Raw genomic sequence first — 14,739 nt, 5'->3', positions numbered from 1 at the left:
AGACACACACGCACGCGTGTGCGGGGAGAAGGGGGTAAATCTTATCATTTAGAGGCTTCACAATGGGCATAAAGAGGTGCTAATCTGCTTCATCTGGCCGGCTCCTTTGTGTTGGGGGGAAATGGACCTTCTGTCTGTCGGACGCCTGCCGCCCGGCTCCTTTGTCCCCCCCGGGATGTGACGGCCTGCCCATCACCGGCCTCATCTCGCCCCTCTTTTGTGCGGCCCTCCGCGGACGGCCTCAGCCGGAGCCCTGTTAGCCCTCTCCTCGTCGATCCCGCCTTCCCTCTCGCTCTTTCCTCTGTCCTCTCTTTTGTGTGGCGCGAGGACGGAATCGGGCGGGGACGAGACGGATGTGGACGCCAATCTCATCCTGCTGATTTAATGGGGAGAGAACATCGGCGGTGTTGGGCGCGCTTCGTCCAATCTCATTGGGACTACAGGTGATCGATAACGCTGGGCGAGTATTCAGTGAAGGACGAGAGCTTTAAACATTTGGTAACCAGGACTGCTCCGGCCTCCTTCAGCCGAGGCCAGGACGGACTTCCTGGACGTGCGCTGCAGGTCCCTGTGCTGCTGGAGCGGATCTCCCACTTCGAGTTCGCACGAGTTGCTTAACGGACACATGAAAAGCGATGTGTGTGTGTGTGTGTGTGTGTGTGTGTATTCTTCCGGCGAAAGCGTTTAAAAGGCTGAGCGCAGGCTTCACAGAGAGCGAGGTCAGCGACCTGCAGACAAAAGGCTCTCCGCTCGGTCAGGATCTCCACGAGACCCGCGGAGCTTCACACTGCTCCTCTGAGGCCGAGGCTCGACCCCCGGACCCCCGGCAGCGAGTCTCCAGAGCCCTCAGACCTGTGGGCGGACCTGAGACACGACTTCCTGAGGAGCGACGAGTCTCAGCTCTCAGACGGTCGAATTAGCACATGGTCCTGACAAGAGAGGGAAGAGGAGAATCGCCACACGGGGAAAAGTCTGCAGGGCAAATCCAGACCTGTCAACGCATAAATATGAATAAATCATCCAAAACCAGAACGACTAATTCAAGAGCTCGCACCAGCCGTGGGCGTGAATTTTTGGACTTCTGGTAAACGGCCGGGCTTTCCAGCGCTCACGTTGGATTACTCCTCAAAACGACGCGGCTGAGTTAAAGTCTTGTCACCGAGCTTCTCCTTCCTTCCCGATGACGGGACGCGGCAGAGTTTATCACTGCTCGCACATCAGCTTCATTAGTTACTGCACTTCGATCTGCGCAGTGACGGACGCAGCCGAGGATTCTCCGCTGTCCCGCTGTTTTCAGGTGAGGATTCGTGGCTGAAAGCCCAGGAACAGCCTCCACCGCCACCGCCACCCCCACCGCCGACGGAGCCTTTGATGAGCGAGCGCAGGCCCTCGCTCCCTCCGACGGCCTGCTGCAAATGTCGTGAGGTGGAGGCGTCTGACCTCCAGCCGCTCTCCAAAGCCACGGCCACGGGGCGAGCCTGCGCCTGGGCCCGACGATAAACAAGAAGCAAACCTGCACCATCACCCTCTCAGTCTGGGCGGATCACACCTCAGACCAGGGGAACTCGCAGGTTTACCTTAAAATGCAACACGACAGAGGAAATCCTGCAGTATGATACATTATGTTTATGCTAAACGAGGCCAGTTCTATCATTACTGCAGAGCTGGAAGTCCCTCTGCTCTCTGCAGACTCTGAGCCTCTCAGTCCTCATTCTACTGACGCTGGGAAACACACAAAAACAGCGCTTCAGAGACAATCCCTGCCCAGAGTTCATGTGTTCATCCTGTTGCCTAACACACTCATGTGAACAGGAATGTATGTGAACACAGAAAATTATGCACATGTGGTTCAAACTATTACAGCAAGTCACTTTTCACAGCAAAAACTATATCGCCACCCTCTGAAAATAATTGCGCGAGTAATTTTTTTTTAACAGATTTTCATCCTCATCCTCAGTTAAACAGATCTTACCATTCTGCCTCTTTACTTCCTGAAAAATCTGAACACAGAATATTTGGTGCTTTACTTGAAGCACCCGGTAGAACACATTATAAGTAGTTATAAACACTCATAAAAGATCATAATGCTTTATAACCCGCTATACAGCACAGGGTTAGGGTTCGGTCCTGATGTTAGAAAGCATTGTGGTCATTTCTGAGTGTCTGTAACTATAGTTATACAGTGCTATAATGTACTTAAAAATGTGTTTTACAGGGGTGCTTCAAGTAAAGTGCTTCCAAATATTTTAATATTATATAGTCAAAACGATAGTGTACAATAAAGATTTGAGTTTGTTTTTTTTTTTTACTGAAAAAATATATATGACAATGTAATAAATCCCAAGTACCTAACTTGACAGTACATTTAAAAATATCAGCCGTGAAGTTTTACAGTCAAAAGTACAGTATAGAGTAGGGGTGTCCATCATAAAGCCCGCGGACCAAAACTGGCCCGCAAGAGGCTTCAACACGGCCTGACAAAACCACGGAAGGTCAAAATCTGAAAGAGGACACAGATTTCTGGACTCTGGATTGTGTTTTCTGGACATTTCACTGTATTTGGCACCAAGAGATCCCATTAGCATGGATTCATGTTGAATCCGGGATCATTTTCTGGTGTAATTATTTGTTTTTTGTTTTTTTTGCAAACATCTACACATTTCCGTCATATACACTCTGCAACACAGAAACGAAAAGCGACAAAGTTTCAAACTAAAGGTTATTCCGGCACACTCAGGATGAAACTGGGCAGAATGTGAGGAGTCATGTATGTAACACCATTAGAAATAGTAAGTTTCACACTAAAATAAAAGTTACAAAACTGTAGAAATAATTAAATTAATTACACACATTTTTAACCCTGTAAGAAAAGCAAATAGGACACCACTATTGTCTATGAAAACCCAGTTTTACACCGAATCACTGATGAAAACATCTCAAATTCACCTGAAATCATGAATTGTGTGTTATGTTACAGGGACTAAATTGAATTTCTATGTCTTCGGTTCCCTGCAGCTCCTGAGTTCGTCTGCCTCCGCTTCACCTGACGCACGATCGCGCTCTGATGGAACAACTCAAAACGAACGTCTGTCCCCGAATAAAGCCCGCCTGCCACTTCAGCTGCGAAGGCTGAATTAAAACACCCCTGAGGGAAAAGAAAAGGTGAAACAGTCGAGTCTGAAGAAGCGAGTCGTCATCAGCGAATGCACCGAGGCTCCTGAACTGTAAATACCCGCTCAAGGAACAAGGTCATCCTCATTACGCCGGAGAGTTTGCTTTCTCGCAGCAATGTGATTAAATCGCACGCAGTTTCCATCGAAGCCTGTGGAAATAGAGCAGTGGGTCAGCGCGAGCGTGTCGGGAAGCTCTGCGAATGCAAACAGACGGCGTTTCAAGGGCAGGCGGCCTGTTCATGCTGATTAGAAGCGTTCAGATCCTCGTCGGTAACAGCTCGGCTTCACAGAACTGCAGATGCGAGCCGTTATTCTCACGCCTCTAACTTTATTTGAATCGTTCGGAGTATTTGGCTCCTCTTGGCTTCTTCTGAACAAATCATCAACGGTCGAAGCCGAAGACACAGAAATGAAGAAATCTGGCTCTGTGGGCCCCGTCATCGTGAAAAGTAAGAAGCACTCAAGTGACGCCACACCCATCTCCTCTCAGCCCACTCCAGCCTGCCCATTACCTCCACCCGACCCCCCCCCCCCCCCCCCCCCCCCCCCCCCCCCCCCCCCGGCTCCCCTGTGGATCCGTGGTTTCTAAAAGCTGCCGACTGCTATCGAAAGTTGACTGGAGCCCTTCGAAACGCGAGGCGGGACATCTTCTCAGCCGGTGAGACGACGTCGACAATCTGTGGCTGATCACACCTGACAGGAAGGAGCAGATCTGATCCCAGCGGAGCGGGCTTCACCCCCGGAGACTGGAGGACTTGCTTTTAATCAAGAGTTCGGTGTTAATGACAGAAAATCTGCCAAATAAACGGATTTCTAACAGTTTCTAACGGTTTCTACAGGGTGACGGCGGTGTCCATAAAAAGTGAGAATATAACATGCGCACGTATGCAGATCTGAGCCGCCGGATCACAGTGAGCAGCAGCCCCACTCCCAGCATGCACCACGCCCGGTACACACAGACGTGAATGCACAGTTAGCGTGATTTACCGCTAACGAGTTTGAACAATGGCGTATGGAGCAGGAAGCATTTAAAGAAGCGGAAGTGTGTGTGTGTGTGTGTGTGTGTGTGTGTGTGTGTGTGTGTGTGTGTGTGTGTGTGTGTGTGTGTGTGTGTGTGTGTGTGTGTGTGTGTGTGTGTGCGACGCTCCGTCCTGGAGGGACGAGGAGGCGGAGCCGCTGTGCAGCAGGTGTGTGTGTGTTTTGTGTTACTTGCCCCTCACACCAGACGCTACAGCTGAATCAGAAACACGCTTCACGTGCGTGAGTTGCAGGAGCCGTTCTTCTTACGGTAACGTGTCTCCCGGCCTTGGCAGTCGTCCCGAGCCTGACCTCTGACCTGCCGACCTTCCGGCGTGTCCAGCATGGCGTGCCGTCCAGGGGGGGCGAACGCCGTCCTCCTCTCCGCCCGTGCTGATGCTGCACCTGCAGCTGCTCGCGTTTCCATGACAACGCAAGGCGAGGGAAGTCAAAAGCGCAGAGCAGAGCCCGGGCGGGAGGGCACTGGGGAGTTGAACCTGCGCACGCTCAGGTCTGTACATGCAAACAATAACACACACACACACACACACACACACACACACGCCAGCGGTAGTTTGTAGTTTTACACACCCAGAAGTCGGCGGGCCGCCTCTGGGAGGGGGTGCAGGTGCCGCTCCCTCCCCAGGCGTCATCCTCAGAGGGTTATTACTGTTACAAATAATCCCGCGATGACGCCAAGTCAGAAACGGAGCGGGGACATTGATTCGAGGCCTGCGGCGCCGGGCTTCGGGTGCCTGTTTGTTGTTCTTGTGGAAACGGGCTCGCTGTGTGGCCCTGGTCATGGGAGGAAGGCCCTTTGTGTGGCTTTGCTTATTCAACTCCGATGTGTTTACTCCACTCGGAGCTCGAGCCCCAGTGGCCCGATGCTGTTATGTCTCCACTTTTTCCTCCCTCCTCCGGTTTGGTTATACGCTGAACAATTGTTCTATTTGCACACCGTTTTACCGTCTTCGGAGGTATCGGGGCTCCGGCTTGTGGGAGCGCGGCGGTCTCACTCCGAGATTCACTCCGCGATATAATAATTCAGCAGAAAAACAGTACAGCGGCAGGAATGTGCACAGATAAATCTCCAAAACACTCTCTGCAAACCTCCCGTGGATCTACCAGTGTGTGTGTGTGTGTGTGTGTGTGTGTGTGTGTGTGTGGTGAGAGACAGAGCGAGAGAGACGGGGATTGCTAAGTCGGCGGTTTGAATGATGTTTAACCGGAGCTCAGCACACATGAATGAGGTTGAAAATCCGCTTTCCTCCGGGGTGCAGTTACTCAGGGCACGGCGGCACACAGCCGCGGCGGAGAGAAGGATGTCGCCACATTACCGTCTCTCTCTCTCACACACACACACGCGCGCGCAATTTCCACCTCCTACAAGGCATAAAATATAACCCGAGCCGGCGGCGGCGGCCCACTCAGAGGATCGAGGGTATGCAGAGAGCGCGGAGCTCCATCCCGCCTCCGGAGGCTCCACTCCCGCCCCGGCCTCGCTGCTGCATAATCTCCCGGTGCCACGCCGCTCGTGATCAAATCATGAAAAAACAAAACAACTACAAACTAGAGACAATTCATGCATTTTTGTTTTTAAAGACAGCTCATCACTGCATGCTCAGGGAGAACATGCAGACGCCACAGAGTTGAACGACACGTTCTGCGAGCACATTTCATCTCGAAAATGTTCATTTTCCCAACGTTTGCGGCCTCCGAAGGGTTTAATCCGAGACTTCAAACGGCAGAAATGTGTCCCGCCTGCCGCATCTCGCGTTTTTTTTTTTTTTTTTTTTTTAAATTTACGGCTCCATTTCTGCGGAAATCACGTGGCATTGTCCGCCTCCATCAAAGAGCGAGCGCCGAACAAAGCCGGCTTGGTAAACACACGTTACCCGTGGAGCTAATTTGATTCAGATGAGGAGATTTATGCGCGGGCCGAGGAGACTGGGGAGGTTGTTGTTTTTTTGTGTGTGTGTGTGTGTGTTTTTGAAGGGTGGAATCGTCAATTATTTTGCAACAGATGGGTCTCAGAGTGCAATTGAATTTGATTACCGCCTCAATGGAATACATGATGGGGGGAGGAAAAAGAGCCTAATTTAAGGAGAAAGTTATGAGAAGGCCATTTCAATTACTCCAAAAAAAAAACTGAAGCGGGGGGAGCGGCTTTTTCACGACAGACTCGCCGCATCCGGATGATTCTCCACGTCTTGGTTTCAGTCTTTCTTACCTCCACAATGACGGCGAGCGTGAGCCAGCGCCGCTGTTGATTTGCTTGTTTCTGAAATTTCTGAAAAAAAAACTGCGACCGGTTCCTCGGATGATCGCGGGCCGAGCGGCTCAGATGCTTTGACAGACGCGGAGTGAGGACTTGTCGGCGGCGCCGAAAACGCATTATTACAGGAGCTCGGAGATGTTTTGTCCGAGGGAGCCGAGATCTGACGAGCTGTCAGCCGCGGCGGCTCGGCTAACCGCTTCCCTCTGACTGACAGATACATTTTTAGCTGCTTCGCTTTCAGGTGGGAGAGTTGACTCTGACTCTGATCAAGGTCTCGCTGAACTCATTTGATCTGTTTTGAGAATCAAATCTTTCCGCTAATCCCTCATTTTTAGACCGAGCTGTTTTATTTATGCAAATGTGGAGCAGACACAATTGGAAAGGTAAAAATGTTGAAAACTGAACCACCCAGACCGGGGCTCCGAGCCTTACAGCCCGGCGTTTAAAGAGCAGGGGTTTGTGGATTAAAAAGTCCAGATCAAGTGTCTCCTGCAGAGAATCCAAACAGCAGCTGCAGTCTTTCTTCTGGGGAGGTTAAAAGACACAGAAGTAAACAGGAGTAAACTGTCTGCAGCAGGACTGTCAAACACGGTTCAGGTCAGGGAAACACACAGCCCTTTCTCACTGGGAAAATGGACATTTTTCACATTTCTTGGTGGTTTGGTCGGCCGGGTTAGAGCCTCTTCCAGGCCCGTTTTTTTCCTCACGGGCCTTATGTTTGACACCCCTGGTTTATAGCATATATTTGTATTTGTGTGGGAAGATTTTTTTTTTTGCTGTGAGCAGAAGAAGCAAATCGGTTTTTTTAGAACCAACGGAAGCTGAATTCAATCCAAAAATGCGGCTCATCATGAAAGAATGACAGATTTTTCCACTTGCAAAGCAAATATGCTAATTTTAATAAAATATCAAAGCAAAGGAAACAGATCAGAGGATCCATTTCCCGTCTCAAGCAGAACTGAGCTTCGTCTTAAATGGAAAGCACCTGTTTCTGACACGGGTCGTAAAGAGGAAGAATTTCTTGGTGGAAGTCTGGGTTTTTACTGGACTCGAACGGCAGCGCCTCCACTCAGCCCCAGCCCCCGACAGATGGCCGCGGCGCCCCGAGAGAGGCCTCCCGCCGCGCCCGATAACAAGTTTCCCGGGCTATATAGGGCAGCGGTGACTGTGAACGCAGCACATTCAGCGGCGCCGACAGGTGGCCTCAGCGCCGCCCGCCGCTGAGGGTCCGGGTCTTGAGATCGGACGCTTCCTCCGATGGAGAAAGCACCGCAAGCCGGGCGAAAACAGAACCGGCAACCCCGAAACTGCCTCGGCGTCTTCCTATCGAGCTCAGACTTTGCCAGTTGTCGTCACTGGCAGGGCCCCCCCCCCCACGCTGACCCATATAGGTGCTTTGAATTGCTGGCAGGCCCGACAAGATTATCTGGGCCCCCTTCCCAGCAAGACCACGGGGATGTGGGTGCGCGGCGGCGTGGCATGAAAACGCATCTAAAAATGTGCGCTCGCTCGCTGTCTGTCAGTCGGCGCATGCATCGCCGCCGCAGCCTCTGACAGCGCCTTGGATGCAGTTGAAAGAGATGTAAGGTTTAGTCTCAGGTGGTTCCCGTCTTCAGACTGCCACTGAAGGCGCGGGGAGGAGGATACGGAGGATTTTTGAAATCTGGAATTTGTGATTTCCGAATCGCTCTTGGGAGGGTGGAATCCTGTTCTATTAATATTCTGCATGGCGAAATCAAAAAAGCTGTTTTTCAAAAGGCGTCGTGCGCCATTTTGACTGCGTGCAACCCCGACTGAACCAGGTCTTTACCTCGCTTCGGAAGCGGCGACGAGTCTCGGCGCAATAAGGTAAAGAGCTGCCACCTGAGGAAAGCCACCGCGGAGCTGCTCTGTTCCGGCCTTCAAACGGCTCTGCAGCACAGCGCCGCTTCAGATGTTTCCCCTGCGCACCTGATTCACATGCACGGGCTGTTCCCCGAACTCTGCACAAGCCTGGTAATGAGAGCCTAATTTGAATCAGGTGAGCGAGAGCAGCGCGCCCAACATTTAACTGCAGGATGCTGAAAAACACCTGCAGGTCACGGAGAGATTCGGCTCTGGCTGGTGCTTCTTCTCCTGTTTCAGGACGATTGCTGCCACCTGCTGGTCTGGAGTGTTTCCATCCGTTTGTCCTTCATGCCACCTTGTCCAGTCCGGAGCCGCAGGAATCTGGTCTCACGGACACTCTAACAGGAAATTTAGCACTTTAGCCGAGCAGCTGAATGGGATTTACCATCAGAAGTTGCTGTAAGCTTTGAGGAAGTTTGTTGTGGGCGTTTTGAATTCCAGCCACTGAGTCGGAAGACCAAACAGGACTGTGATGACTAATACTCTTCCCGTACGTCTCCCCCCCCAGCTCCTCCGTCTCGCTTTACGTAATCCCCAGATTAATTAGCTGTGTGTTTCACTCACTTCCTGTCGCGCGACCCTTAAATGCGCTCCCTCCACAATCTGGCCTATCGGCTTTCAGGGCGCCAGAGCTTTCTTTCTTTGAAGGCCGCCTCGGCTTCAGAGGCGAGCGAGGCCCTCTGAAGTGATGGCTAAAGGACAGGGCCCCCGCCGTGTGCCGCCGCCGGCTGATAAAAAACTTAGAAAAACAACATTCGGGTAACACTCACACACACACACACTCTCTCGGGGAGGAGAAGAAAAAAAAATTGAGAATAATTTGGTTGTGAAAACAAGAGGCGGTACGGAACAATGACAATCTGGCTCCTTTGGTAATTTCCTGTCGGCGTTCATTCCTGTGATGTGGTCGTGACTGTTCTGCCGGGATCAATCAAACCTGTGAGCAGATGGCATCGCACTCCTCCGGTGGACTGGGGATTGTCTCCGTTTTCTTTTTTTTTTTTTGGTTTTTTTTCTCCTACGAATGGTAATTGGCCCGCTATGTCACGGACCGGAGCGTGCTAACAGCTCCTGCCATCGCCGCCACGGCGCCGGCGCTCAGGAACGCCGTACCTGCAGGCTCATCGCCTCGCCGCTCAAACTTGTGTTTAATGCCGCTGTAATTAATAACAAGACGGAGCGATCCAGTGGGGGGAAAGACGCATTTCAGCGAGCGTGGAGATGCAACATTAACTTGGACACTTTCCTTTTTGTTCCAAATCATGTCTGTAAAAAATCACCACAAGCCAGAAAACGTGTTTTTTTTTTGTTTTTGTTTTTTTTTGTACTTGCCTTGGGGCCTGAACGGGAAGCGTCCAAGATATCAGTCAGGATCTGAAGCTCGGTGCCGCGTTTGCTGACAGGATTTGCATTTAGGTGAAGAAAGCTTACATGGATAAATGGAACCGTGTGTGGGAGAGTCAGCAAGCTGTACAAAAGAGAAACACAGTAATTGCATGTGCACTCTGTGAGTCGCAGTGTGTGTGTGTGTGTGTGTGTGGCTGAGACGGCGAGCACTTCAAAGCTTTGATGTTGGAGCTCCTAAATGAGGGCCACCAGAGGTCCAGACTAATGGGACATCATGGGGAGATTAGAGGCCAAGTGTAGCGGGCCGACAACACAGCGTTATGTGTGTGTGTGTGTGTGTGTGTGACAGGGAGACGGGAGTTTGTGTGTGTTCGAGTCCCCGCGTGTCTTCCTTCTGCAATTAAAAGTGAAAGTTTGGCTCCGAGTCTCAGATGGAGTCTGCGGGTAATTGCACAGGAAGGCTTTAACCATTGCAGGAATGCCAGCGCGCAGCAGGGGCGCTCGGGCAATCTGTGTTTTCCTCGCCGGATAACAATAAATAACGTCTCGGCCAGGCCTCCTCGCTGTATGGTATAAATCCTTTATTAAATAATCATAACAATAATTATAATAACAATCATAAAAAGAGCATTTCTGTACAAAGACCCCCTTTAAAACAACATCAACAGCAGTCCTAGCAGTGCGAAACGGGGGGGGGGGGGGGGGATCCTGTCCTCTTGTGTTTGTTTTTGGTCCTCCCGGACAGAAGGGGGCGCCGTGCCGCCACTGTCAGCGTCAAATTGGCGCGTCCGATTTCGGCTCCAAAGGCAAAGCTGGATCCCCGAGGCTCCAAGGCACTTCGAAGAGAGTCAGTGGGGTCCAGAGATGAGGGCCTCCGAGGAGAGGGACGGCGAGCGTGGCGAATGGGGGGGGTGAAATGTGGAGTGCATATGTGCGGCGCGTTCACGCCGTTTCAGGGACTTCAGGGTCTCGATTCTACACGCCTCTCGGCAGAAGCCAGGGTTCCCTTCATTTGTTGGATCTTTCAGTGTGTGTGCGAGCGCGCCCAACGTCTCCGAGAGCGGGAAGTGCACTCGCGTTCTGTATATACATCTGTATATACAAGTGGAGTGTGTGGATGCTCGTGTGCACGGGAGGGAACCGTGGGACGCTTCCTCCCGCTCCCTCTCTTTCTCATGGATCGTGAGTCCAGTCGGAGCGAGACGAGAACTCTTCGGACTCCCTCCCGAAAAAAATAAAAAGAAGAAAAATGCTCGTCTTGTTTGTGCGAGAACCCCAGAAGGAAAAAAAAAAAAAATCACGAGTTAGGCCAGAAAGTAGCCTGTGGGTTGACTGGGGTTGGTGTGAAGTGTGAGCAGGACGGGGAGGAGGGGGGGTAGGTCCTTTAAATCATGGCTTTTGAGGTCCACATTTCGCTGAGACAGAGATGCAGTCCTCCTCTCTCGTCTCGGCGTCGCCTCAACGTTCCTTTTTTTCCAACATTTCCACCGACAGTTTAAGGCTAGCTGTGCGTCCGGACACACAGGCAGTGGACGGAGAAGAGCTGTTGATCCTGTCCGAGGAGGGAGGGGGGGGCGGGGGGAGTTCTTTTCTTTTCTGTTTTTGGACTGGAGCACAGCGCCCCTTTCACCCTCTCTTTGTCTCTCTCTCTCTACAGTGGTTCAGTCTCTGCCCTCAGCAGCAATCCATAGGTTGCACCGACCAACGCTCCCTGACCTTTCTGCATCAACCACAATGTAAACATGACCTTCTCTTTGACGGGAACCAGCAACAACTAAATCTAACAATAACTTCTCTCTGTCATTAAAAGAAATGTTAAAATACCCCCCCGCCCGGGCCCTCCCCTCACCTCTAAACACATACGCTTTCTTCGCCTTGTTTTTTCAAACCTACCCGGCGCCACAGGCCAGAAACCCAAAACACGAAAACAGAAAAGGGAGTGACTGAGCAGAAAAGACAAAACTCAGGGGACGTCGGTGACTAAAATGCCGCAGACCGGCAGGAACTGAGAGGATAACTGAGGCTCGACAGGCAGCGGGGTCTGGAGCGGACACAAAGGAGCTAACTTCTAGGCCACTGTGTTCACATGTGATCAGAAAATAAAAATAAAAAGAGACGCTTTCTAAGCACGTTCCTAACCTACCACCGTCCCAACGCCATGTGTCTCGGCGCTCCGTGTAGTTTACAGTACCCAGTTTCAAAAGTAGACCTCTTACAAAATCTAAGATGCATTTATAAACACTTCTGTTTCGACGGAGCAGGGATCTGGAGTTGATATGTGTAGATATTTGTTTTTTTTTTTGAGGCCTAACATCCCCTGAAGAACAGTCCGTCTTGTAGCAACCCTCAGTGTTTCGCTTACTGGTTCTGTGACCACACAAACAAACAAAAAAACTACCAATACTGGTCTGTGCCACATGTTTCTAAGAGAAACAGCGAGAATGCGGCTTTCTCACGGCCCCTGCGTCCTGGGATCTGCACCACCAAGGAAGTATACTGACACTAAAGTGAACTGGAGGAGAGGATGCAAATAGTGAGAGGTTTTCACAAAAAAAATGGCTCTGTCTCTCGCTGGGTTTCCGTCGGCGGCGGCGGCGCCGCCCTCACGCCTCGGTGCAGCAGCGCTGCTGGTTGAGTTTGACCTTGTGCTTGAGGCCGTCGTACAGTTCGAAGTTGTAGTTCTCCAGGGTGGTGGAGGAGCGCGACGACAGGCCGCTGTAGGAGCAGGTGCAGTAGAGGAGGAGGCCGGCGCACACCGCCCCCAGCAGGACGCCCAGGGAGCTCATGACGATGATGGTCACCAGGATGGGGTCCAGGGTGTAGAGCCACGAGTTGTCCTTCTCCGAGACCCGCGTCACCGGAGGGTCCGACGACGGCGACGCCGTGCTCCACTCGGGGAACTGTAGACCTGCCGGACGGAGGGAGGGAGGGCGTGAAGAGACTCGCCCGACATTTCAAAACTTGATTCAGGAGACGTTTGAATAACAGCGCGGTGAGCTTTACCTCCGCCGAGCGCGTCTCTGTCGCTGAAAAGCCGACCGTCGCCGAAGTCGGTGGGTCTCTTGACTGTTGGAGAAGAGAAGCAGAGGAAAGACTGGCTTTAAAGCGACAGTACGTATAAAATAAGTAGATAATGCAAACTTTATTCCCTTTAGGTGTTGGAATCTGGAGTTTCTTCCTCCCAGTTGGTGGCGAATTTGCTAATATCCCTTATTTTATTGATTACTTTTATATTACAAACAGCCAATTTCTAATCCCAGTGCCAAGTAGAGGAAGACACTGATCCTCTAATATTATTAATGGCGTGATGAAACATCTGACAGCTCTAATTCAGAGTCTTCCACACTGCCAACAATCATCAGGTGGTCATAAAACGTACGGCAGCATTTAGAAAGCCTGCAGCGATAAATAACCCACTGGACACTGAGAACGGCTTTTAATTCGCCGGTGCTGATTCGGATCATCGGCGATGTGACATCCACTCAAAACACACAGGTTAATAATAGAAAAATATGACTTTATTAATAGAGAAAGGTCATTAAGATACATTCCTGTCAAACACACAGTCATCACATGGGACGGTATAAGACTGCTCATTCTGTGTAAATAAAAATGCAAACATGTCATCGGCAAACAGTGAACATCACCCGCCAGAATCACAATCATCGACACGATTACACCGTCCAGTTTAAGAGTGGTGGATCAGACCGTCCAAAAGAAAACCAAATTAATGGGAACAAATATCAGTGCTTAAGTAGTGCTTGTGGCTGGCGGCGGCGCCCTCGGCGAACGCCGCCAGCCAAAAATTGATATGTATGCGAGTGTCTGAATTGGAAGATTACAAGTGTGGCAAAAAAGTGGCGATGAGCTGCAGCACTTCAGACCAGCCCAATAGCTCAAGTGTACTTATACTTCAGATGAGTTTTCTTTTTCACCGTGTGTGTGTGTGTGTGTGTGTGTGTGTGTGTGTGTGTGTGTGTGTGTCTGCGCTGGCTGCTCTTGGCAAGCATTCAGGAGTGGGAGTAACTGCTTGGCAAGGCACACGTCCAGATCTGGAGGTCTTTGATGGCCAATGGCATTATTAATACTGTTTCCAGGGCGACGGGAGCTGGCGGGCCGCGGGGCGGGGTGGCGGCGGCGGCGGCGGCGGAGGTGCGTCGGATCGGAGGGAGAAGTGCTTACCGCAGCCTTAATAAATGTTATCTGTCCATTAACTAATTACAACTATTAGAGGCTTGGAGCGTTAATGGTGTCGAGATGGATCAAGTCGGGCGTCCAATCCTTCCTCCCAAAGTTGATTTAAAAGCACATCGCGAGCTCGTGCCAGAAAACACCCCCACTCCAACTCCACACACACACTCACACACACACACACACACACACACACACACTTGACAGAAAAGTGCAGCTTCTAAATTATGACAACGAATGGAGGTGCTTTCTGCTGAGCTGTGGGCCGGCGGCAAACCCGGCCACTTCCGCTCTGACTGATGAGGGGAACCGCTGCCAATTCGTCCATCTCGGTCACGTATTTGAGGGGTTCAGTTTTAAGAAAACACTATTTCAGTTGGATATCAGCGAGAGCGGCATTGGCTGCGACTTATTTTACGCTGGCGTCGTATGGCACTGAAGGGAAAAACCATCCGTCGCTGGCAGCTCTGCTCTGGTTTCCAGATCATCCCGGAACGTCGTCGAGGCAGCGCATGTACAGCAAAACACACCCGGCTTATGGCTTCCAGCTGCATTGTGGGACATGTAGGAGCATAAATCACAGAAGGGAGGAGCGGCGGCGGACAGATGTGTCTATTTACACGCCGGAAAACAACAACAAGCGCGCATTCGCACCCAAAAACAGGGACGGGGCCCGGCTGGGCTTTCATCAAAGGCGCGGGGGAACAACGGCGGTGGGTGGCGTGGAGCGCGGGTGGGGGTGGAACAACGTGCTTTATTACAACAGAGAATCAAGATGAAACACTAAACACTGGAGACGGCTGCATCCATCACCGGCTGACGCCTTTATCAGGAGGAGACGAGACG

The 14,739-nt window shown here is 51.3% G+C and overlaps 1 protein-coding gene across 1 annotated transcript in view; it reads right to left on the bottom strand.

The window, feature by feature from the left end:
- Positions 1 to 10,268: 10,268 nt before the first annotated feature.
- LOC115383763 (neuropilin-2-like) overlaps positions 10,269 to 14,739 on the bottom strand; it is a 56,518-nt gene continuing 52,047 nt past the window's right edge. Inside the window, exons 17-18 of the mRNA XM_030085936.1 lie at positions 12,706 to 12,768; positions 10,269 to 12,610 (exon numbers count right to left, since the gene is read on the bottom strand). Of these exons, the coding sequence (XP_029941796.1) occupies positions 12,306 to 12,610; positions 12,706 to 12,768 (368 nt within the window). The 3' untranslated portion in view covers positions 10,269 to 12,305. The remainder of the gene's footprint in view (positions 12,611 to 12,705; positions 12,769 to 14,739) is intronic.

Source organism: Salarias fasciatus (assembly GCF_902148845.1).
Source record: "Salarias fasciatus chromosome 23 unlocalized genomic scaffold, fSalaFa1.1 super_scaffold_20, whole genome shotgun sequence".
NCBI classification, from domain to species: Eukaryota; Metazoa; Chordata; class Actinopteri; order Blenniiformes; family Blenniidae; genus Salarias; species Salarias fasciatus.
Note: the sequence above shows the minus strand (reverse complement) of the source record. Positions and strands in the feature narration are given on the sequence as shown.